The sequence below is a fragment of the Miniopterus schreibersii genome, assembly GCF_964146895.1.
Source record: "Miniopterus schreibersii genome assembly, chromosome: 2".
NCBI lineage: Eukaryota > Metazoa > Chordata > Mammalia > Chiroptera > Miniopteridae > Miniopterus > Miniopterus schreibersii.
Window position 1 is genome coordinate 182,594,095 of NC_138102.1, and position 25,572 is coordinate 182,619,666.

Below are 25,572 nucleotides of genomic sequence, written 5' to 3' on the forward strand. Positions count from 1 at the left end.
ACAAACTGAAAGCTGGCAAAGAGTGGGTATTTTCTAACCACAACAGGTAATTTTAAACATAGAAATACAAAAAGAAAAGTATTCCCTATTTCCCCTATGTGGAAATAACATGAAACATTTATTTTATATATCAGACAAGAACAGAGCTAAGTAATCCAACTCTACTCCAGCATTATAAAAATCATCCCTTCACCACAGTGTAAGATTTAAATGCATCTGTACAAGGGTACGTGTTATACAAAATCTAAGACTGCAGCTGCCCTGTCTCATACTTCCAGTCCCTACCCACGTCCTACTGCTCTACTGGTAGTCCCTATTAGTTCAAAATAAATCATTTTTTAAAAAACAAAGCATTTAAGAAGATAAATCAAAATGGGTATTTAACCACACAATATGTGGTTACTGAGGTAACCATATATCCAACTCAAACTTTATCTATTTAAATATTTGCTTCCCACTAATAAACCTTTATTTCACTCAAACTGAGCAATAAATCTTCCATACTTAAGTACCTTTGCCCAATTAATTCAAAGGAAAACACCAAAATGATTAGTAAAGAAAAATGTAGGGTTTAACACACCCTTTTAATTTGTTTTTAAATATCTTTAAGGTTTAAAGTGTTTAAACTTTATAATTCCTAGTAGGAAAACATTATCTGAACAAATACCATAATGGCAAACCACTGTAAAATGTTACAGCTGCATTTGGGGCAGAGGGGTAGGGATTCTCTTCAAAGCACCCCAGCTTTCTTCACGAGAAGGTCAGAGGTACACTGGTTTGTATTATTGCGACATCCATTGGGTGATCCAAGTTGTTTTTCCTTCAGCAAGGGTTTTATTTGTCAGAAGGGCGTTACGCTTGACCTCCAAATTTGGCTGACAATTTACTGATGAGATTCATAACCTTTGGGTTGCTCTGATATTTTGACATGTTTGCTGGGTTCTGAGCCACATCCTGGAAGGCCACCATAACTTCTGGATCCTGCAAAGAAAGCATTTAAAAATTCTATGGGTCACCAAGCTTATTATCTTAAATCCTATCTATTTATTTAGACCTATAATTTTATCATGGCCAAATTACTGAGGATTTGGACAAGTCCCTGAAATATAAATTATTATTAATGCCCCCTTCAAAGTCAAACTCAAGTCACTTTAACTAATGAAAAAAAGCATATACAATCTTTTTTTTTTTTAAGATTTTTATTTTTTTATTATTTTCAATATATCTTTATTGACTTCAGAGAGAGGAAAGGAGAGGGAGAGAGAGATAGAAACATCAATGATGAGAGAGTCATTGATCAAGCCCACAACCTGGGCATGTGCCCCGACCGGGAATTGAACCCCGATCGCCTGGATCCCAGGTCAATGCTCAACCGCCGAGCCACGCCCAGCTGGGCTACAATCTTGATATAAAGAAAAGGAAAACTGCCCTGCCGGGCATCGCTCAGCGGTTGAGCATCGACCTAGGATCCAGGCCATCAGGGTTCGATTCCCGGTCGGGGCACATGCCTGGGTTGTGGGCTCGATCAATGACTCTCTAATCATTGATGTTTCTGTCTCTCTCTCTTCCTCTCTCTGAAACCAATAAAGATATAAAAAATATAAAACAATTTTAAAAAATTTAAGCACCCTGCCCTGGCCCGTTTGGCTCAGTGGTTAGAGCATGAGCCCTTGGATTGAAGGGTCCAGGGTTTGATTCTGGCGAAGGGCACATATTTTGGTTGCAGGACTGTGCCTGGCCCCAGTCAACCAATCGATGTGTCTATCTCACATCGATGTTTCTGTTTCTCTCCCCGCCCCTACACTCTCTCTGAAAAGTAATGGAAAAAATAGCCTCAGGTGAGGATTAAAAATATATATATAAGTGCCCTGGCCAGTATGGCTTGGTTGGGCGTCATCCGGTGCACCAGAAGGTTGCTGGTTCAATTCCCAGGCAGGGTACCTGCCAGGGTTGAGGGCTCAATCCCCAGTATGGACCATGCAGGAAGCAGCCAACTGATGTTTCTCTCTCTCTCAAAATCAATAAAAAATCTTAAAAAAAAAGAATTAAGCTCCTCATTCTGGAAAAAAAAAAAAAGAGTATCACACGTGCAGAGTTAGCTACTTGGTAATTCAGATCAATAAAACTTGGCTGACAGAGTAACCTTTGTCCCCACACAGAATTATGAAAGAAATGCCTTAGCAGTACTAATAAAGTTCCACTCTGTTTTTCTAAGTCTCACCTGCATGGCTGCAAGAACCTCTGGATCACTAAGGATTTCATTGAGCCCAGGCATTCCTGCCATTCCAGGCATGCCTCCTCCCATTCCAGGCATTCCTCCAGGAAAATTACCAGGCATTCCCCCAGGAAAGCCACCTACAAAAATAAATGAAAAAAACTGTATAGACATCAACCAAATTCCCAAGTAATCCAATAGTATACTATTTTCTACTACAGATGAAAAAGGAGATATATAGAAAGTAACTTCACAGGGTGATCCGATCATAAATTACTAACTGGGCAGGTCATAGTGGGTAGTTAGGTCCCAGGTTTATAACTTCTTTAGTAAAAGGTTTATCTTTACCTTAAGCCAGCCCTGTCCATTATTTTTGTGCATCTAGGTTAACACACCTTTGAAACTAGTAACCGTCCTCAAGAGAGCACATAATCTTGTTAACTCTCCTGTAATCCAATCCCCACCTTGCTTTTCCCCAACTTCATGTAATGTGCGGTATGTTTCTCCTTAATTTCATAGGAGAAATTGTAAAACTGTTATTCTCCAAAGCATCTGAGACATTGCTTCCCAGCAACTGTCATTAGTTTTGGCTCAAATAAACTCTTAAAAAAATCCATGAACATATCCTTGGGTAAGGATAAAAAACACACACAACAACTTCTTTACAGGTCTGGATGTTTCTTGCATCAACACTACCCATTAAAATAACACACATACATGCACAAAGAAAAAGGGTACTATGCTATTAAACAAAACAGTCTGAACATTCTAACGATGTAACAAGATACAATTTTTACCTTCAAACTTTCTCTTAAAAAACAAGGCTATAAATCAAAGTGTGCTACCTTCTTGATTCATTTTTTACCCTAGCAACAAAACTCTTAAAAAAAGAAAACTAATCTTACCTTAAAATAAAAAGCTAACAGTCCCTTGGAATTACAGAATTTAATATTATTTGTTTTAATTTAAAGTTAATTCATAAGAGTTTAGTTGTTCTTCATCAAAAAACCCCAAAACTATATTCCTCTAGAGCAGTTATTCCTTCAAGAACTACACAGAATGCTTGTTATAAAAAGCTGTCCACGCTAGACAGAATCAAAATTTCTGAAAGTGAAACTGAAAATCTGCATTTTTAACAAGCACTCCTGGTGTTTCTTTACACTGAGAACAATGCTGTAGCAAAAAGGATTTCATTCTCCTAGTATACGCCAAAATTATTTTCTACTCAGTTTCTCACTATCTTTATGTCCACTGGAAGTATTCTGAAATAACAATTATACCAATATAATTCTATAGGGAAATACAGGTAACAATGTATTCTACAAATCAGGGGTCAATGTAATAAAACCAAAAAAGGGGGCAGAAATATGGACTACAAAGTCATTACCACCTGGCTCAATAATTTAAACATGCCCAGTAAGTAACTAACAATCACAGATAAGGAGATCTAAGCAATCTAAAAACTTCTAGTTTCTCTTGCTGCTCCTGACTGAAAAACTAGTTTATACCCATAAAAAATTACTGACCCAATTCAGTAAGTTAGCCAACCTGCTTGTCAAATCTAGATAATAAAAACTATGTAAAAAAAAATTATCTCTACAACTAGTCTACATTAGTAGTCATTTTCTAAAACAAAGGTACCTGACATAAGATCATTCATATTATAAATAGGAAGTAAGCTATGAACTAAAATTTTCTTGCCTTTTCAAACTACAAGTCATCTCCAATATATATTCTCCCTTTTTAGTTGCTTGGCACATGATCTCTCAAAATAGAGGCTATGTTTTTTAGCCATGGCATAGAAGCATAAGCGGTCTGTAGCTGCCTCTATAAACCCTATAGAGAAAGCTGGTTACTATTAAACAGCTGATTCCCCATTACAATAATTAACTTGAAAAAAATATCTTCCCGGTTTTTATATAAATTTCATTTCAGGAAGTATTCATTCATTCTGAGTGCCCTTTTAACTACTCTTCTACCTGTATTATATAGGTCTATGGTATCATTCAAGGCTTTGCCTCGCTAGTAATTCAGATCACTTGACATTTACAGGAAAGGGAAGAGTGTGTATTATTTTTACACTGGACTTAAAACATTTTTTGTGCCTCATAATTTCATACAGCACTTTTACCTACTATCTCATGAGTATTAATAGACAAAATTCCATTACAGATATTTAGAAATACTTTGAATCCATCACAACCAATTCCTGTAGTCTTTTAATAAAGATACAATGCTTGGGCCTCAATAAATGCCAGGTATTTTTAAAAGGTATACTGCTCAAAGTGTTAGGAAAATAACAGTCTTTCCACTAACATAAAATTTTTATTAGAATGAAACTTTCTAGAGGCTAACATTCTAGATTCTTCAGTGTCCTAGGGACTAAGGGTATTAAATATAATAAATGTATCAGAGCCCTCAAATCAGAATATTCTCCAATTATTTACAATACCAATTGGTTTAATTTTTATTTTAAAATACCTGGAAAAGAGCCAAACTGAGCTCCTCCTGATTGTCGTCTGGCTTCTTCCTCCTTTAATAGAAAAAATAAATTATGTAACAGAGGAGCAAAGTCCTGCTCCCCACCCCTACCCTATCCACGCAGAATCATGGAAAAAATTGTAAAATAACGTAGTTATATGACTTAAAAGAATGAAAAACTTCAAATGGAAAGAATGGACTAAAGGATGCACCCCATTACAACCACCCCCAAATTTCCAATTGGATTTCTCAATAAGCATTACTTTTGATAATGATTCTAAGTAGTGTTTTACTTCTACTTTGGAAAGGAAAAAAAACCTGGAAAGCAATTTATAATAGTTATGTCTGTCCATGCTCATAAAAACTAAATTATTATTTTTAAATTCCAAAATAAAAGCACATGGTTAGATTACTAAAACTCCCATGACCTTTGTTTCCCAAGTTCACCTTTTCCATACTCTCCTTACGTAACTAAACAACAAATACAACTAGAGATTTACTGACTTTGTTTTTGTTGTTTTCTTAAACATAAAGTAAATGGAAATATACCTAAACTTCCCTCATAACCAGCTATAAAGTCACCAGGAGATATATAAATGTAAAAATTACTTTTGAAGATTATAAACTATAATCCCCAAAATCAAGCATAATGCTTAAAAATATAAAGTGACAAAAATTAGGATGTAATGCTATATAATTATAATACAACTTTATGTCCTTTTATTCAACAATATTAAAAATAAGTAGATAAAATTGATGGCATTAATACAAAAAGGCTAATGTAGGAAAAAAACAGAAGAAATCTTAATAGCAGCAACAATATTGTAGATAAATTATGGATAACTTTTTTTTTCTTCAAGATTATATATATTATGACTTTGTTAACTAAATATAAGTTGGTGAAATATAAACTCACTTAAGAATTTAAAGACTAAAAGTATCCCTACAAATTAAGTAGGAAAGAGAAAGAAAACTCCCTCTATCATTATCCCTCAAGAACTAGAATATCCTAAAAGATCTCATCTACTATGTTCCCTTTAATGGTTTAGCTATAGACACTTTACCCTCTGGGCTCGCTCATGTTCTTCCCGAGCCTTCTTAACCCTTTCCATTCTTTCTTTGATCTCTCGCTCTTCCCGCTTCCGCTCATACTTTCTCCGATGTTCTGCAATTTTCTGGGCCTAGGAAAAAAGGACCACAGAAAAATGTTGTAAGAGTTGAATAAAGCCAATTCATATCTACAGTTTTGTTAAAGAACTACTTTCCTTTGTGGAGAGGTGTTTAAGACATAGTTATGAATAATGACAGATTTACCTGATAGAAAAAGACCAGAGGTAACTCAGGCTTTACAAGTCCACTGTGAAATAGAGGAAAGAGGCTAGGATTTGAAGTTAGAAGTGTTATAAATCTCAAACAATTAACTGGGGCAAGGAAGACAATTAGGTTTCAAATTGCACGGCAATTCTTGTCTGGTACCTGCCATGGGAAGGAAGAAACTGGGAACACATATACCAGTTATTTGCCAGCCTAACTATATGTAACTTTCCTCATCTGTAAAATGAGGGATTGGGGAGGAGAAACATGTAAGTCTTACAGAAATGCTATAAGAACTAAGAAAGAAAATATGTATACCAGGCACTAGGACATTGTTCATGACAAGTACGTGGAATCTATTACTTATTCAAAGAATAAATTAAATGATTCATATTCAACCATTACATTAGCTTATTTGTGATTTTTTTAAGAACCTCATATTCTAGAATATCTCACAATAACCTTGCTGAGTTAGCTCTCTTATGAGAAAATAAAAGTCTCTCACATTAGTAGCTAAGTTAAATTAAATTTGCACTACCTTAAAACCTTCGGGAATAAATTCTTGGCAGTATAACTTCCCACAAAGCTCAAGGATTTACCATGTGAATGCATTAAAATTTAATTAACAGTTTTAGATAGAAATTACCTTGAAACAATATTCTAGCTTTTGGATTCAATATTATCACTTTTAAAAGGCTGAACTTGTTAACTATCACAGGCTCCTCATGTTTATACTGTGGCTATATATACCTACGATAAATAAGGACAGGTCAAACTCAGTCTTGGCTCGCATTTTATAGATCTTCCATTTGTCCCCTTTTTCATTTCTTTTTCATTATAATTCTATTGAAGGCGCGCAAACAAAGTAATGGAGCTTGCTATAATACAGCATGAAAAATGAAAGCATGAAAACCAAATGAGATTTCCTGAGTTGAGCACAAACTTCAGTGATTACAGATGAAACTTTCAAAGGGTTGTTTCTTTGAACCTATTTTGCAGATAATTTACTAATGGGGGCTAAGTACCAGAGCCATGGAGCATTACAGCAATGACTTCCCCTTTCTCTACTTTAACATACCCTTGGTTGAACTTCTTTCAGCATTGCACTAGCATCTTCATCATAATCCAATTTACATGCAAGGGCAAGATCATGGGCTGCTTCTTCCCAATGGCCCAGAAGTCTGAAACAGATTTAAACTCATTTTAGAGTCTTTCATACATATTCACTTATGTAGTTTGGTGTCTTTGTTCCTTATTATAAAAAAGGATTGTTATAGAAGAGGGTGAAGTTAAATATTGAACCAAAAATTTTCATGAACCAATTCAATTACTATGTTCTACTTTATAAAACTTTGAAGAAGTTTAAATTTCCTTTATGGCTAACTTTAAACCTATTCTTCTACTAAAAAATGTCTAAAACCTTAGTTGACTTCTTGCCCTCCTGGTGTGCCACAGCTGGTTGAGCATCATCCCCTGCACCAAGAGGTCTCTGGTTTGATTTCCTGTCAGGGCACATGCCTGGGTTTTGGACTCGATCCCTGCAGGGGATGCGCAGGAGGCAGCCAATTGATGCTTCTCTCTCCCCGCTCCCTCTCTCTCTAAAAAAATCAATAAAAACATATTTATAAAATAATAATTCAAGTAATTTAAAATGGCATTATGACAGTATATCTTCAGTGGGATATAGATAAAAACTGCAACAAAAAAACCTTTAAACTTTACTTAAAGATATTATCTCCAAGGTATGACTTTGAAAATTTTATGTATATGGTAGGATAACACAAGTAGGTAAATATATTAGGGGCAAAGATTTTATCTTGAGGTAATAGTGTCAAAAATACAAAAAACATTTAATGTTGCGTTTTAATCAAAAGTATCAGTATAAACTAAAAAATTCATAAAATTATTATTTTAAAAATGTTTTTTCTGATTTTGTCCACTGAAATGACAGAAGGCTATTACGGAAGTAATAAACACATCCAGTGGCCCAACTTTAGTTTCGATAAATATAATCCCCACTAAAATTAACTATGGTTTCTTGGAGAAAATGGTTTACTTCCAAGTCTGGGACAGGCAAATTACAAGATGAGTCCATTCTATGTTCTACTAGAAGACAAGAAAATGCTCAAATACTACTGGGGCCTCAAGAGGATCAATGGCAATGCATGAGCTTTCCTGTACCAACAGAGCATTAGTAAATTTCATTCCAACCTTTTAACTGTATCACTGACACGTGTCTTAATAATCACTAGAGCTACTTTTTTTTTGAGTCACTTAAACACAGTTGGCCCAAGTATAATCATCTTCACCTCCACCCACACTTGAAGTACAGCACTTGTTCATTCCATGTAAGATGTCAATGCCATTGGACACTTCATCTCCAAGCCACAAATACCCATTTGTACAACAATGTTTTGCTTCCAGGAATGATTACTAATCTGGGCTAAATTCACCTCTTTATTTGCCCCTTTTTCTGATTTTTCAGATGACTTAGCATTGACTGAAGTAGTTGGAGGCTAGTGAATTCCTTCTTCTACAATATATTGGTTGTTTAATGTTAAGTTGCAAAGAGAAAATCTGAAAATAAGAGAAAATTTGTAAGGATACTGACACAAAGTGAAGAATAGAGTGAAGAAATAAAATGGAGTCACTATGGTCAAGCTTCCAAATTATTAACTTTAAGTGGGTTGAGGCATAAGGAAATGATTATTTTTGTTTTAACCAACTCCAGGAACTTAAACTTTTAAACTTTCCAGTCTTGCATCAATACCCAGATGTACATCAATGCATTGTGTGTCAATGCCTGGACATACATGAAACCTTCAGAATGACCTCAAGATGAAAATGTTTCATTGTCCAGACCATAGGACATCTGATGATGACAGTCTTGGACCAACCTGTGGGCTAAGAATGCAGAACCGATTCTTCTCAAGAATGTAACGTTCTACTTGAGAACCCTCAGCTTTTCTTTCTTCTTCAGAATACTCTGGGTATTGCTTAGCTGTATTTCTAGTTTGTGAAGCCCCTAAGACCCTGATAAATCTTTGTCATTTATTTCCAGACAAAGTCCCGACTGTGAGTTTGGTAGACAAAGGCAACTCTCTTTTCCCGGAGATAATTTTGAGAAAAATCCTTACCATAAATTTGGATATATGTGATAAAAAACTGTAACAGTGGCTTTCTTTGAACAAAAGGAGTGAATTTTTATTTTCTTATTTGTTCCTTATGGTATTCTCTCAATTTTTCATATGGCATACACACAATTATTACTTAGAAATTAAATCTTTAGGCAATTTTGGTTTTTAGAAAAGCATGTTCAAAAACATCAGATTTCAATAAAGAGTTGTGAAAATAAATAAATTCCATTACTTACCTGTGTGCTTTCCCTCGCCACTTGTAAGGCTGAGCTGAATCAGGATTTATTTCAATAGCTCTGTCACAGTCTCGGATGGCAGCATTTGGCTTCTGTAATTTGATGAAGACACTAAAAAATAAGTCTGATATTAAAAAGTATTCATTTAAAACAACACCAACTTTGGGACTGCTACAGAAGCAAGTCTATTTAAATAAATGATGGGAAATTATTCACCAGGGGATGCTATTTTGTTTAGCGTTCTCACCTGGCTCTCTTGGCATACAGAATGGCCAAGCGAGGATTCAGCTTGATGGCATCTGTGAACAAGTCAATGGCTTTCTGTAGTTCACCTAAAGTGAAAAAAAAGTTATTGAGAAATAGCCAGAGGATAAAAAATATTAAGTTCGGGTCATTGGGGAGAAAAAGGGACATCTGTAATATTTTAAACAACAACAAAAAAAAATTAAGAAAAAGAAAGAAAAATTGTTGGTCTCTTGTCCAGTTAGTCTTTCACATTCTTTACTTTTTAAAAAAATATATCTTTATTGATTTTAGAGAAAGGACGGGAGTGGGGGAGAGAAACATCAATGATGAGAGTTACTGATTGGCTGCCTTCTGCATGACCCCCCACTGAGGATCAAGTCGGCAACCCGGGCACATGCCCTGCCCGGGAATTGAACCTCGATCTCTTGGATGAGAGGTTGATGCTCAACGGCTGAGCCACGCCAGCCAGGCAGTCTTTTACATTTTTTATTTAGATCAGGAAAAAAAAGGACTAGTTTCTAAAATAACATACAAAGCTAGCTCTAAAAGCAAACCTTTGGGGAGAAAAAGGGACATCTGTAATATTTTAAAAAATAAAATTTAAAAATTAAAAAAAAAAAAAAGAGCAAAACTTTACCAAACTTATACTGTAAATCACTCAAGACAGAGACAGTATCACTCTCTCAGGACTCACATTAATTTTAATTAAGAAAAAATGGATGGGTGGAATGGGTCACTGGGGAGAAAAAGGGAAATCTGTAATATTTTAAAAATAAACACACACACAAAAAAGGATACAATTTAAAGAATAAATCAATTTTATTCCATTAAAATTTTTTATCCATTAAGTTAAAAGGATAAAATTAAATTTAATAAAAAAAGTATTCCTACTATATTCAAGGGGCTTATGAAAAAATTATTTTTGAAAAGAATTATTTTAATTCATAGGAATGATAAAAATTCAAGAAAACTAGAACTTGTTGAAGAGCACAACCCACATTATTGTATCTATTCACAGAGTTAGCTTCTTTATTAGTCCCTTTAGTGAAGTCGTTCAACAAATAAAACAGACTATAGAATTAGAACAGTTCTTTGCATAAAGTCTAATTTACTTGGACATAGGAAACACAGGAACGCAAGATACGGACAGAATTTCAAAGTAAAGGCCACAATTCACTTTGAAAATTTATTTATCCAGTTAGTAAATGTGTAAAGGACCTAATAGAACTCATGAAACAATGCGGAACAATGTTCAGTCTTACTAGTTACTACGGATGTCTATTACAACTTACTCTGGGATGTCTAACAAGCAACTCAAACCTACCATGTTCAAAACTAAATCTTAATTCCTACCCCATCTCCAAATCTATTCACCCCATCCCTATCCCTAATATTCCTGATTAAATAAATGCTTCTTCCACTTAGTCTAAGAGGTTGGCAAACTTTCCTGCAAAGGGCCATATAATAATATATTAGGCTTTGTGGACCTTAACAATCATAGCTATTTAACCCTCCTGTTGTAGTGGGAAAGCAGTTATAAACAATACATAAATGAATGGGTAAGGCTACGTTCCATTAAATTTTTACCAAAATAGGAGGCAATAGCTTGGCAATTACAGACATTTCTCATTTTATTGTGCTTCATAGATGTTGAGTTTTTTACAAATTGAGGGCAAGACTCTCCATTAGCAAAAAGATTACACCTCACTTTATTTCTTCATTGCAGTGGCCTGGAATCCAACCCACAATATCTCCAAAGTATGCCTATATTAATTTATATCAAGTCCAAAACCTTGGAGTCATTTTTGACTCCCCAATCTAAAACCTAAATGGTCTTATCTCTACTTTCAAAATATATCCAGAACCTAACCAACCACTCCGTATTTATCACCCTAGTCCCAAGATTTCCTGTGCACCAATGGGTCACAGGACAGTTTGTTAGCAAACTACTGGCTCGACATGGTTCAGTTTCAACACTGGATCAATCACTAAATTCCTTTTGGTATCTTTGAAAAACTGTTTCTTCATAGTTGCTATGATAAAAATTAAGAACTGAAGAAAAACAGATGTGAATAGGGTGGCAGTGTCCAATCTGATTCCAAGATTTGAGAAGCTGTTTAGTGCCCAACCTATATACTCAGCTTATTGGAAAACAAACACAGTCAGTTAAGAATAAAATTAAATATACTTTTCTTAAATTTGTATAAATTATTTTTTCAAATAATCAGTAACTTGTTAGGACATAGATACTTATTAAATTGTTTAGACTTAAAGCTATATTATAAATGAAATGCTAAATGCAAATTTTTTGGCATAGGAGTGCTGTGAAAAAGACAAGACACTAAGGGCACTGTAAACAGGGAGGGTTTGGGAACCTTTGCCCTAATCCAAGCCACCATCATTAGCCACCTCAACTACAACAATAAGATTCAATTTCTTCCTTTCCCTCTGTGGGGGTCATAAAAATGCACCTTAGAACTGTTGTGGGAAGCGTAAATGATTGAGCACCCCATCTTCTGCGCTCAAGCATATACTTCATAAGCTATTCCCAGCTAATGACTGAATAAAGCAGATACCAAGGCAGGCCCATTCTTGTGAAATGTGCAACCCCTCTAATGGGCAATTTTGGCTTCCTAATACTTTTTTAGAAACACACCCATAGCTGAAGACTTTTCCCACACAACCTTCCTTCCGTCTCCCACACAGGGTGAGACCTACACGATCATCTCACTACCTTCCCAGACTCCTCTGGCTCCCTCTGGTCCCCCATTTCCCCTCACAGGTTATTTTCCTAATATACTTCTGGCACATCGACTCATGTTTTAGCTTTCACTTCTCCAATGAACTAACACATCCTTACTTGCCCATCAAATCTGATGTACATAAACTAGCAAGAATAATCCTTTTCAAAAGCAAATCCAAAATAACAAAACAAACGAAGAATAAAATAAAATGAAATAAAAACAAAAAAATAAGACAAAAGCAAATTCAAGTCACTACAAAACTCCCCTAGTCAAACCCTTCAACGGCTTCCTGTTACACTTAAGGACAAGTCCTGGGTCCACAGCATGGGCTACACGGTCAGAGACCTGTCCATCCTCCTCACAGCGCCCTCCCCCACCTTCTCCCCTCTCAGGCACGCTTTTTACCTTAATTCTACCACTTAGCCCTTCACTCACCACACTCCAGCTACACTGGCCTTTCTGCTACTACCTATGTAACTACTACACATGCCTCGTGGTTAGGCTCTGTACTCGCTCTTCTGTCTCGAAAACCCTTTTTCACCTGCCTTGCTCTCTTCACAGTGCCAAACAGCCCTATTTAATACACAACTTCCATCACGGACTATCCCTTTACTCAGCTCTACTTTTCTTCGCTGCACTTATCATCACCTGCACCTGTTACTTTTTGTTCCCCAGTAGTATGTGAGGTTCATGAGGTAAAGAACTTGGGGCTGTTTTATTTCCCACTATATATCCAGCATTTAAAATACTGCTTGGAGCATGGTAAGCCTTCAATAGATACTTGAATAAATACACTAAACTGAAAAAGCATAATAAAAATACTACTAATAACGTAACTGCTGGAAACACCAAGGTCTTACTTAACGAGAATACATGGTGCTATTCTAAGCATATCTCACACGTTTACTCCTTTACTCCCCATGACTTACTAGGTAGGTACTCTTATTCTTATTTTACAAAGGAGAAAACAAACGGGCGAAGAGTCACTTCTCCCAAGTTTACCTAGCGAGTAACTGCCAAAGCTGGGATTCAAACCCAAGCACTGTGGTTCCGTAAGTCCACTGTTTAACTATATTCCTGACTCTCCAAACCCAGGTGGGGTCTAAACCTACAATTCTTAACTTAGAATACTAGTATTTTATCCCTTTAGAATATACTATAAAATTGTACATATTCTAAAATTAGAACTAGATTAAATTTACAAACAAACATAGCTTGGAAGCAAATATGGAAAAACAAGAACATGACTTTAGGTGGTGGCAGCTTTATTTTCATTTTATTAAATATTGCTAAGTCAATAAGAAAATGAATTTTTAAAAATAAAGACAGTAAGCCAAAATAAGTGACATAATAAATGAGTCGACAATATGATACACTAAGATCCTGGGCAAGTCAAAACCTCTCTGAGCCTCAGGTTACTCATTAATCTGTAAAATGGGAGTACTATAAGGTTTTAATAAATAATATACATTAAAACATAATAAAACTGCCAAGCATGTAGAAAGCACCAAATAAATGTTGGGTACATAGAAATCTTATGTGGTAGGGAAATGTTAAAAAATTATAGTGTGGAAAAGGAACACTCAGGAAGAGAAGTGGCTGGTGTCCATGGATTAGTATGAATTAAAAGCTGAAATAGCCTGGCTGGCATGGCTCAGCACTTGAGCATCGACCTACAATCCAAGAGACCACTGTTGGATCCCCCAGTCTCAGGGCACATACCCAGGTTGTGGGCTAGATCCTCAGTCGGGGGCGTGCAGGGGGCAGCTGATCAATGACTCTCTCTCATCACTGATGTTTCTATCTCTCTCCCCCCTCTCCCTTCCTCTCTGAAATCAATAAAAACTTTTTTTTTTTTTTTAAAGATGAAACAGAGGAAGAACTTTACAGAGAAGCAGTAGAGCACAAGTAAAAAACACTGTACGAGAGCAAGGTTTAGCTGGAATGGAAGGTTAATACTCAAAAAGAAGAGAACAAGGCTGGGAAGGCAAAATATGGGGTCTGACTCTAGCAGGTCTAATGTTATGATGAAGATCTTCAGAATATATGCAAAAAACTAGTCGCAGGTTGTAAGTAAGGGAGTGTGTTTAACAATAAAAAGCAGTTCTAGGCCCTGGCCAGATAGCTCAGTTGGTTAGAGCGTCATCCCAATATGCCAAGGTTGCAGGTTCAGTCTCTGGTCAGGGCACATACAAGAATCAACCAATGATGCATAAATAAATAGAACAACAACAAATCAATGTTTCTCTCTAAAATCAATAAAAAACACAAACAAAAACTGTTCTAAATAAGAATAATCAATAAAGGAAACAGGTATTTCAGGTAGGCCAAGTATTAAGACAATTGCAATAGTATAAATATAAGAACCTAAGCTAAGAAGGTGGTGGGATTACAAAAAAAATGGAGGTAAATATAGTGCTTGCCAACTTGAAACAGCAATCAATACTAATCTCTTTTGAAAATAAAACTAAGTTATCTTCGAAGCTTATGGATGAAGTCCAAATGCACACCAGCATCTTTCAACAATGGCATTGTGACACACTACCACACAGCTATGAAGGGATGTGCATAGTACTCAAGCTAATTAATGACTTTTCTTATAAAAAATGTAACTGATTAACAATATACTGAACACTATCAGCACTCTCCCACTCTGATAGGATTTTTTGAAGCGGATCTAACATGCAGACTACAACAAGAGTGTTATGCCTATGAACATTATTTGTCAAGGGTGTTACTATTTCAAAAGTTGAGGGCCACTGTTCTAATACTTTTCTAGAGAGTTTTCACTTTTTTTTTTGCATTGTACTTTTTTTTTTTAAATATATCTTTATTGATTTCAGAGAGAGGAAAGGAGAGGGGGAGAGAGAGATAGAAACATCAATGACGACAGAGTCATTGATCGAGCCCGCAACCCGGGCATGTGCCCTGACCAGGAATTGAACCCCAATCGCCTGGATCCTAGGTCGACGCTCAACCACTGAGCCACGCCTGGCCGGGCTGCATTGTACTCTTATCTTTTATAGTTTATACATGCCTCCAAGGATGTACCAGACCAAGATTCCATTTATATCCCATTGGTTAAAGTCCTACGTGATTTTTACTCTCTTGAAAAAAAAGAGGCTTATCGGAACAGTATTAAGAGATGATCATAACAAAAGAGGATTTTTTATTTTATTTTTTTAATTAAAAAAAAAAAATCTTTATTGATTTCAGAGAGAGGAAAGGGGAGAGAGAGAGATAGAGACAGAAACATCAATGGTGAGAGAGTCACTGATCGGCCGCCTCCTGCACCCCCCGATTGGGGATCGAGCCCACAACCCAGGAACGTGCTCTGACCGGGAATCGAACCCCAATCGCCTGGATCCTAGGTTGACACTCAACCACTGAGCCAGGCCCAGCCAGGCAAAAGAGGATTTTTTAAAAGGTAAACAATAATGTCCCCAAATTGGAATCAATGACTTTATTTTTAATTGAGTTTGTTGAGGTGACATTGGTTAACAAGACCATACAGGTTTCAAGTGTACAACTCAACGAAACATAATCTGCATGCTGCATCGTGCACCCATTACCCAAAGTTTCCTTCCGTACCCATTTATCCTACTTTTGTCCTCTTCCTCCCTGTCCTGTCCTTCACCTTTTCAAAGCCAAGGCCTCTTCTCAGTGGAGAAAGATTCAAGGCAAGCAGAGTGTGAATCACATCAGAATCTGTCTATGCCCTGGAGCAAGGTAACTGATAACTGAGTGATTTCAGCCTCTTCATCAATGGGGAGGGGTTGAGTGGAAAATAGGACACTTTCTTCTTCAGTATAAGATATTCAATAAATTTAAGTTCCCTTCCCCACTATTTAACAGTTACTACAGTACAGAAGAGAGTATCTGGAGTATCTCAGAAATGTAACAAAGAGTAAAAAAAATCACTCACCATCATTTAGGGCATCAATGGCAGCCACTTTTTTATCATTTGCCTGATCCATCATCTCCTCAGTTATCTAGGGGAAAATTAAAAGCAGACTTAGAATAGTAAAGAGAGCAAACAGAAAAAGAAAGCAATTTGGACTTTTCAGGAATGAGGTGGTCACAAACCCTACTTTTACTCATTTTTCTCTAGTCTCCAGAAAGCCAAAAGAATAATTATAATACCTGAATAAGAATTTATACATGCCCAGTAGGCATGGCTCAGCGGTTGAGCATCGACCTACGATCCAGGACATTGCTGTTGGATTCCCAGTTGGGGCATATGCCCAGGTTTTGGATTCGGCCCCCCCGGGGGGGGGGGGGGGTGGTGGTGGCAGGAGGCAGCAGATCAATGACTCGTCATTGATGTTTCTCTCTCTCTCCCTCCCCCTTCCTCTCTCTGAAATCAATGAAAACATTTTTTAAAAAAAAAGAAATTATACAGGATGAGTTTTAATCTTTTACATGAAACAACAGATTTTCCTCTCTACACTCTGCCTTAGATAGTACCTTTGTTCCCCTCCATCCCAACTTAGGAGGTTGTTCTACCCTTGTCTTACTAAGTCATAAAATCACTGCAAAAAGTAGAAAGTAAGCCATTGAACTTACCTCTACATTTTCATCTCCCATTTCTTGAGGGGCATCAGTGTCTGGTTCAATCACACCTTCATTATCGATTTCTGCCAAAGAAAAAAATGACGCACGAGGCTATTAAAAACTAATGAACTATGGTTAGTACAGCTAATTAACTGAGTATTTTTACTGTATGTTATTTTTACTTAAAATAATGCACTGGAAAATATTTCTCCGTTAAACACAACTTTAGTGTTTTGGTAAGACTACATTCCATTTTAACTGTTGCATTATGTAAGGTATTTATCACTGTATTATAGTGGGAATATTGGCAAATGCATGTTTTCTAGTATTATACACTGACACACCACTGATTTTAGTCAGTTTCAACAAACTGATTCAGTTCCAATGTCTTGCTCTATACATCAATGTATTGTAATGTTTTAAAAAATATTTTATACAGATAGCACAAGTTATAGTGATACTTTGATGTGAATCATAATGAAACAGTTAATATTAATATAATCATTTTTGCTTTTAAAAAGTTTGGATAAATTTTCATTTTAAAATAATGATGCAGAATCAAGCTCCAAAGCCAGCACACTCTAACCAAAATAGTGAAGGCTAGAAAGAGGTATGTTGTAAATTTCATAATGGACAACCACAATTTGCTACAGAAAATCTAGCAAAATAACTGGTTTTTTTATATGTGTGTGTGTGTACATACATATATATAAACTTTTAAAAACAATAAATAATATTAGGAGATATTTTGAGCAAATAGTAAATTTGATAAAAAGTTTACTTTTAACAGTCAAAAATAGAAATTTAAAATTAGCTACCTGAAATCAGAATTAACATCCAACAAAAAATTTCTTTTAATCAATTTTTAACAGGAACTGAACTTGTAAGCTTTATCTAATTATAAAACAGTTTGAATTCATGCACAAAAAATAAAATGTTTTTAGACAGAGTTGGTAAAAAAAAAAAAAATTAGTTATGAAAATTGTTAGAAAATTATAAGACTAAAAAAGGTATTTTACAAAAAGTTAAAGATCTTCAATTAAGCCCCCAAACAACAAGCCTTTGCTAATAACAACAAAGGTCAATTGATTCAAAATTTTAAGTACTTTTCTTTAGCCGTTAGATAGGTTCTGTGAATTAAGAGATTGCCCAGAATAACTGGAGTATGTATTTACAGTCTCTCAAAGGACTTCAAAATTTACGAAGAGATTTATATTATCAGTTTTGCAATCTTAAAAAACAACAACAAAACCTCCACCAAACTCATGACACAGGTAACAACTCTTCTAAAATGAACCAGTTTTATTAACATGGATGCAAATACTAAAAGAAAATAATTTTTTGCCCTGGCTGGTGTGGCTGTTGGTTGGGCGTTGTCCCACACATGGAAAGGTTGCTGGTTTGATTCCTAGTTAGGGCACGTGACTGGGTTGGAGGCTCAATCTCCAGTAGAGGGCAGCGTGCAGGAGGCAGCCAATTGATGTTTCGCTCACATCAATGTTTCTCCCTCTCTCCCTCTCCCTTCCTCTAAAAATCGATTTTTAAAAAATCTTAAAAAGAAAAAAAAAAAAAAAAAAGAGTACTTTTTTGGTTCTCAATGCCATTACTGGAAAACTTCTAAGTATATTTGTAACTACTTGGGTACATAACAAATTTTCAACTACTAATTTCATGAAGTCTGAATACAAATCAAGTACTTCCAACAAAAACGTAACATCTGCATTGAGATATGCTAGAAGTCTAAAATAGTCTCTGGATTTTGAAGACTTAATATGAAAAGAGATTTCATTAATAACCTTTCCATGTTGACTATATATTAAAATGTTAATATTTTAGACAGATCAGTTTAAGTATATTGAGTTAATTTCACCTAATTTTTTTAATGTGGCTACTAGAAAATTTTAAGTTTCAAATGTAGTTCACATCATATTTCTAACAGATAGCACTGATTTAGTTAAATTAGTAAAAAATCAACACAGGATCTCATCATGAGGGTTATCAAGTATAAACTACCACCTCCTCACCTAGATCACTTTCCTCACTTGATGGTTCGTCTGTCTTTATGTCTTCCTCCACCTTCTTACTATCTGTTTTTTCTTCCTAGCAAAGGGAAGGCAAACAATACTATCAGTATTTAATAACATACTCAATATAGCTATACTAATTTGCACAATTTTATGTATAAACTATTCACATGCATTGGATTTCATGCATGTTTCCTTTCTTGTTTTGTTTTGGTAAACAAATTTTAGTTTTCTGTCTTCGTTTCTTTTAAAGTTTTATATAGGTCCAGCCCCTCACCCAAACCTTTTAGATGATAGTTTTAGGATTTAAAATATTTTGGATTTTAGAAAGCTAATACAGACGCATATATAATGTAACACCTTCAACAGGCACTGAAGTCCACAACTCTCCATAATTAAACACATTACTTCTGCAAAATAAGGTTTGAGCATTCATAATAAGTGGGATTAAAATTATAAATAGCCTCACCCTGGGCAGGAGGCTCAGTCAGTTGGAGCATTGTCCCGTACACCAAAAAGTTGTGGGGGTTCGATTCCCGGTTAGGGCACACACCTACATTTCGGGTTTGATCCCCATTCGGGGCCCGTATGGGAGACAACAGATAGATGTCTCTCTCACATTGCTGTTTCTCCTTCTCCCTCTCCCTCTCCCTTCTTCTCTCTCTCAAATCAACAAAAACATATCTTAATAATAATAATAAAACTTAAGTAGCCTCATGTTTACTCAAATGTTTTAGTGCCAAACAAATCTACTAAGTTTAATATTTTCAAGAGTTTTTGAGTTTTAGAATTCCCAATAAGCAACTATGGAATTATAATTCACAAATGATGAAAATTCAAAGAATTTAAAGAGTATACCCATATATCCTTCCCATCCTATAAGTAACCAGTGTGGTCTGTATATCCATTCACTGAGTCTCTACCATGTACAAGGTACCAGATGCTTTAGCATGACTGAGAAACAAACCAGTCATAATTTCTAAATCAAAATGCTTTCACTACAAATTTTTTTAGCAGAGCAGAGGTATAGGTTAAATATACTTTTGTCTTAATACATGTTTATCACATGGCAAAACATCCTGTCTAGGGCTCAGAAACTACCAAACTCTGACAGACAATTCATCTAAGAAAATAACTACTTCTGGGGTGTTAGCTTTACTTCTTTTATTTCACTTGTTCAAAGATATAACTTCTAGTTCCATATTGAAATAGAAAAACTTTGTTTAGGATTCTAAATAAAACAGCAACACCATGAACCACACTAAAAAATACTGGGAATTACTGATTTGGATTATTTATTCATTTACTTTGTAAATATTAATAAAGTAGCTACAGTGCATAAAACACTGTGCTAGGTGCTAAAGATACAATGATGAAGACTACAAATGCACTCAATCACAAAGCTTACCACTTACAGGTCATGCATAAAAAGAATATTATTTATTCTAAAACACAGAGAACATTCAACCCCAAATTCTCAGTTTTAAATCAGTTTCCAGGGATGTGTTATCCAAACAGAAATTTTACAAAAATCTTATATCCAAGTGACCTTGGGGAAATCAGTAGTGGTCATTTAAGAGCAGCAGTTAAAAAACATCCCTAAGAGTCTGGCCAGTGGTTGAACGTCAACCCATGAACCAAAAAGGTCATGGTTCAATTCCTGGTCAGGGCACATGCCCAGGTTTCAGGCTCCACCCCCCCGGGGGGGGGGGGGCAGAGGCAGCTGATCGATGATTCTCTCTCATCATTGATGTTTCTAACTTTCTCTCCCTCTCCCTTCCTCTCTGAAATCAGTAAAAACATATTTCAGAAAATTATAAAAAAGCCCTGGCCGGTTTTGCTCAGTGGTTAGAGCATTGGGCCACAGACTAAAGGGTCTCAGGTTCAATTTCTGGTCAAGGGCATGTACCTGGGTTGCAGGTTCATTCCCACCCTGGTTGGCAACCAATCGATATGTTTCTCACGTCAATGTTCCCCCCTCACTCCCCCTTCTACTCTCTCTAAAAATCAATGGAAAAAATATCCTTATGTGAGGATTAAAAAAAAAATTATATATATTAAAAAAATCCCTAAGAGACCTTATAGTCCTTTACTACTGAACATACAAACAAAACTCATAACTTACCTTATTTTCTTCTGATTTAGTTTTATGAATAGCAGGTGGTATTTTACCTCCCATGCTTGAGGAAGATGAGAAAAAAAGATATTTGTTTAGAAAAGTAAAATTCACTAAGCCAAGCAACATTTATTCATACTGGGAAAAAAGACATTCAGATTACCTTTTCAAACTTTAAAAGAGTAAAAACTCAATTAATTTAAATAATTCAGCATTAAGAGGGTTTTTCAGCTTAAAATTTTATTTCTTTTTTAGCATACTGGTTAATGAAAATCTTACTCATTCTTTGCCTCAATAAGCCTAAGAAACAATTACATAGCTTCTCCGCGTCCATTCCCAGATGAAAAGAGGCAGAAAAACATAAAATCATTTGAACAAGTTAGTTTAGAATTCAGTAGATATATTAAAATCCAGTAAGATGGCAATTAAATTAAAAAAGACATTTCAGGAAACAATTATGAAGTCACTGTATAATAATTCAAACTGTTTCCTCTGACTGGGGCCTATAAAGATTCCTCTTGCTTATTCACACGCCCACATTATGTATTTTCTCCTCCCCTCGAAACTTCACCCACTAGTACTTCCTCTTGGCACTGGCAAGCCCTTTTCACCCCAAATGTTCCAGGATCACCCCAAATGTTCCAGAGCAACACCATGAATTACATACACCAGGTCTTCATATAATGCTGTTATAAGGTTGACGAGATGCTGTAGGAACCGAACTCTTGTTTATATCAATTAGCCTATAGTAAAACTGGTTTCATTACATGTCATTTTGCTTAAAGTCACAGAACCTATCAATGTTAGGTGAGGACTAACTGTACAAACAACGCTAAAACAGGGAAAATAAGACTAGAAAAAATTAGTGCTATATGCTCCATTTGGGGCAGACTCTGAAGCATGTGGGCTACATGCAACAGTGCAATGACTAAAATATTCAGTGGATTAAAGGGCACTCCACAATAGTAAAAGCTGAAGGTCACAAAGACTCAACTAAAACTTGCCTTAGAAACATTGATTGGCTGCCTCCTGCATGCGCTGTAATGGGGATCAAGCCGGAAACCTGGGCAGGGAACTAATTTGTTTTAAATCTTGAAAGCATTAACTAAAATTTCTATACCTATAAACTGGTGCTACCTTCCAGTAGTTAACTAAAATTTGGAATGTAAGAACTCTAAATCTAGCTTATGACTAAATCCTCTTGTCTTTTCCTCCTATCAAGTAGGACTGGTGCAGAGACCTTCCTCATATGGAATCACACAAGACCAGTCACTATTCTTTTAATTCTATAACATTCAATCTACTTTATGCTATAGTTACTTATGCATATGCTCAAAAAACTGGGTGCTATATTCTAAATTCATTGACGGTAGGTGGCTTTCTGTTCATGTCATTTAAAATATTTACTGAAGCCCTGGTTGGGTAGCTCAGTTGGTCAGAGCATTGACCTGATACACCAAGGTTGGGGATTCAGTCCTCAGTCAGGGCACATACAAAAATCAACCAATGAATAAGTGGAACAACACACTGATGTCTCTCTCTGTCTCTCTCTCATCAAGAAAAGAAAAGTTACTGAAAAGCACATGTAAGATACAAAGTAGACCAAGTTGTTAAATGGGAGAAAATAGTGTCAGACCTGCTTCTCCCTCTAGAAAAGCAAAAACATGTCAAAACATATTTGTCAAAGACAATGTAGTCTCCCTGAACGCCCACTGTCTACTAGGCCGAATATTTTTTCTCCATATTTCTTTTTGTCCAATTTAAAAGGTTGTTAAGCTAATAAATTCTCAATAGCAAATAAAATGTTAAGCTATAAACAATAGTAGAAATGATGACAAATAAGCAAATGTCCATTGCTGTCTAAGCCCGGGCATCTACAGCTAACCCAGAATGGAAAGAACTCTGAAATAGTTTCAACTTGTGGAACCCTCATAGTAGGATTAGGCCTAGGAATATTCCTGGACCTAGAAGTCTCCACATCTGCCAGATCTCCTACAATCTTGGACTGCTTTAAGACTGCTATGCAAAAGAGGAACTCATACACCTGAAGCAAAGGCCTTAAGAGAATACAAAAATTTTAATTTAGATTGAAAGAGACATAGCAAAAGCATCTATGTTAATATTTCTATTTAAGTTCAGAATAAGGCCCCTACACATGCCAAGATGCTTCATCCCATACTTAAATCAACAATTTAGGAAGAAACAAGAAAAATATAAAAACTGGGATTACCTATGGAAAACATTAAAATAAAGACATGGTTAATTTTTGGAAATAATGCCTAACAATATTTTCCAGAATCTAAACTGGAATTCTCTACATAGCCATAATCACTCCAGCACAAGTTACAACACTGTTCTTGTGTGCTTTAACATTTTCTTCAGTGTCCTCTTTTTCTTTCTAGGAGTGGAACAAAACATAGTATCCACTCAATATAATGTTCACTCTTAGTACCAGCTATTTCTTCCTGTGGTATGTCTCTGCTTCACCTGGAATTTTAGGAACAATTTATTAATTGTAGGCACTTTCCTTTAATGAGTAAATATTAGAGAACGAAAGCATACATGCATCCTAAGTGATGCTTTTGGATCATCAAGTTATTAACAGTAGTTATCAAGCTACTATGGTAACTAATTTTAAGTGTCCTCAGAATTTCATATATATAACATGCGCAAAATTCTTGTAGTAGCGCCCTGGCCAGTGTGGCACAGTTGGTTGGAGCATCATCCAGTACACCAAGACATGGAAGCTTCAAATCCGGTCACGGCACATAATCAGGTTGCGGGTTCGATGTTTCTCTCAAATCAATAAAAAAACTTTAAAAAATCTTAGAAAAATTCTAGAAAACTGGTGAGGAAAAAAATTATACCCTCACAGACAACACTGATAGATTTTGTTTCTTCCTGAGATAGTCTTTCAAAATAGTCTTTCTCAAATATTTAATTATGGGTTCACCACCCCCTATAAAAATATTACTAAAGTAAACAGATCTTAGAAGTCGCATTGCCTCGCACTGTGGCTATTTACCACCATGAGGTGCAAGTTGTATGTAATCTCTCTTAAATTCCCCACCAGTACTAGTGATTTTTAAAAATCATTTCTGGGAAGATTTCATTCTCCCTTAAATCCCCTTCAATGTATAGAACACTAATCTTTATTATATGGTAAATATCAAAACAAATTTCTGTATTTATTCACCTGTATCCCTAGGCTGTGCTTAATACTGTTTCCTAGCACCTGGCACAATGCCTATACAATTAATTCCATGCACGTAGCGAAGTACTCTAAAGATGACAAGAACAGATCATGGAAACACACAGGTCCTTGAAAAATCTTGGGAGTAATGACACTACTACTACGGAGGTGATTCTCAAAATAATTATACGCAGTTGGAACCGCTATAACTTTAAAGGCAATTAAATACAGCTACCGTTTTTATAACTTTATGAAATCAGTAACCAATATTACAACACTACTTAAAGGCACAGTCTGTAAAGGAGCTGCTGTGCGACACTGCAACCCAATCAGGACACCAGAGATTTCAAGAAAAACAACTCCACGCGAAAGCGAAGTCTTGCAGCTCTCAACCCTCCCCCCTCGTGCCCAGTGCCCAAGTCCTAGCAATCTTTTGAGTTTATACTTCGCCCAAAACACACCCCTGGCGACTTCAGGGTGCAGGGAGCCAGCTCTGCCTCGTCCTTCCCCGCCTCTGTATTAAGCTACCCGATTTTCCATTAGCCCCTGGAAGTCACCTCCCTTTCCTGGCCAGGGAACGAGCTACGAAGAGGCGGCGACTCCGCTGGCCCCCGTCGCCGAGCTGGCCGCTCCTCCGCCCCGCGCCAGCCCCGGCCCAGCTCCCCCTCCGGTGGTCCCGGTTCCCACCCTCAACGGTCCGCAGGCCCGGGTCTCACCTCTCCACCCACTCCCTCAGGAAGCGCATTTCCTCCGTATGCAGAACGCTCGGGTCCTGCTTACACATTTTCACGAAGGCCCGAAGCTCGCTCACTTTGCGGGGGTCCATGGTAGGGAAGCGAGGGAGGCGGCAAGCGTGGCTAGGGTGCTGCGGGGTTCTAGGCACGGGCGCTACCTCGGCGCGACCGCGCGGAAGGGGGCGGCTGCCGCGAGGCAGAACAGACCAGAACTTCCCCGGCAGCGGGCTCCTCCCCCAACGGTCTCGTGACCCCGGGTCCTTAGCGTGTTCATTCCTACTCCCTTCACCTCTGCTCCTGCGCACTGGTTAGAACCTTCTAGAAGCGTGGCTGTTCGAGCTTTCGCCTGCCTCTGTCCGCACGCTTCCTTACACTCTCAACTCTGAGCCAGTTCTCCGGAGGGAATCGGCTTCCCACAGGGTGCTTTCCAGGAGGCCGGAGCTGTCAGCCCCTACCAGAGTCACTTAGAATCGGACACTCCGCAAGCGCGAGCATTAAGTGGAGCACGACGTCACAGCGCCAAAAGGACCGGCCATAGCGGTGGTCACCCACCGCTCTGGCGTGACGTCAGCATCTGC

General features: G+C 36.8%; 1 protein-coding gene across 1 annotated transcript; it reads right to left on the bottom strand.

The window, feature by feature from the left end:
- Positions 1 to 546: 546 nt before the first annotated feature.
- On the bottom strand, positions 547 to 25,563 carry ST13 (ST13 Hsp70 interacting protein). Its single transcript, XM_081129440.1, has 12 exons — positions 24,977 to 25,563; positions 21,077 to 21,131; positions 18,952 to 19,027; positions 16,940 to 17,010; positions 16,299 to 16,365; positions 9,631 to 9,715; positions 9,384 to 9,494; positions 7,089 to 7,191; positions 5,761 to 5,877; positions 4,697 to 4,748; positions 2,222 to 2,355; positions 547 to 981 (listed from the first exon to the last, which is right to left on the bottom strand). Exons 1-12 carry the CDS (start codon positions 25,084 to 25,086, stop codon positions 853 to 855), a joined length of 1,110 nt encoding a protein of 369 aa, XP_080985566.1. The 5' UTR covers positions 25,087 to 25,563; the 3' UTR covers positions 547 to 852.
- Between the last annotated feature and the right edge of the window lie 9 nt (positions 25,564 to 25,572).

Excerpts from the sequence above, each read along its gene's own strand:
- ST13 (XM_081129440.1), bottom strand. The coding sequence starts at position 25,086 with ATGGACCCCCGCAAAGTGAGCGAGCTTCGGGCCTTCGTGAAAATGTGT. Across the intron at positions 19,028-21,076 it reads CTAAATCAGAAGAAAATAAG|GAAGAAAAAACAGATAGTAA; the intron begins GTAAGTTATGAG and ends TCCCTTTGCTAG. Across the intron at positions 4,749-5,760 it reads AACATGAGCGAGCCCAGAGG|GAGGAAGAAGCCAGACGACA; the intron begins GTAAAGTGTCTA and ends TTTCTATTAAAG.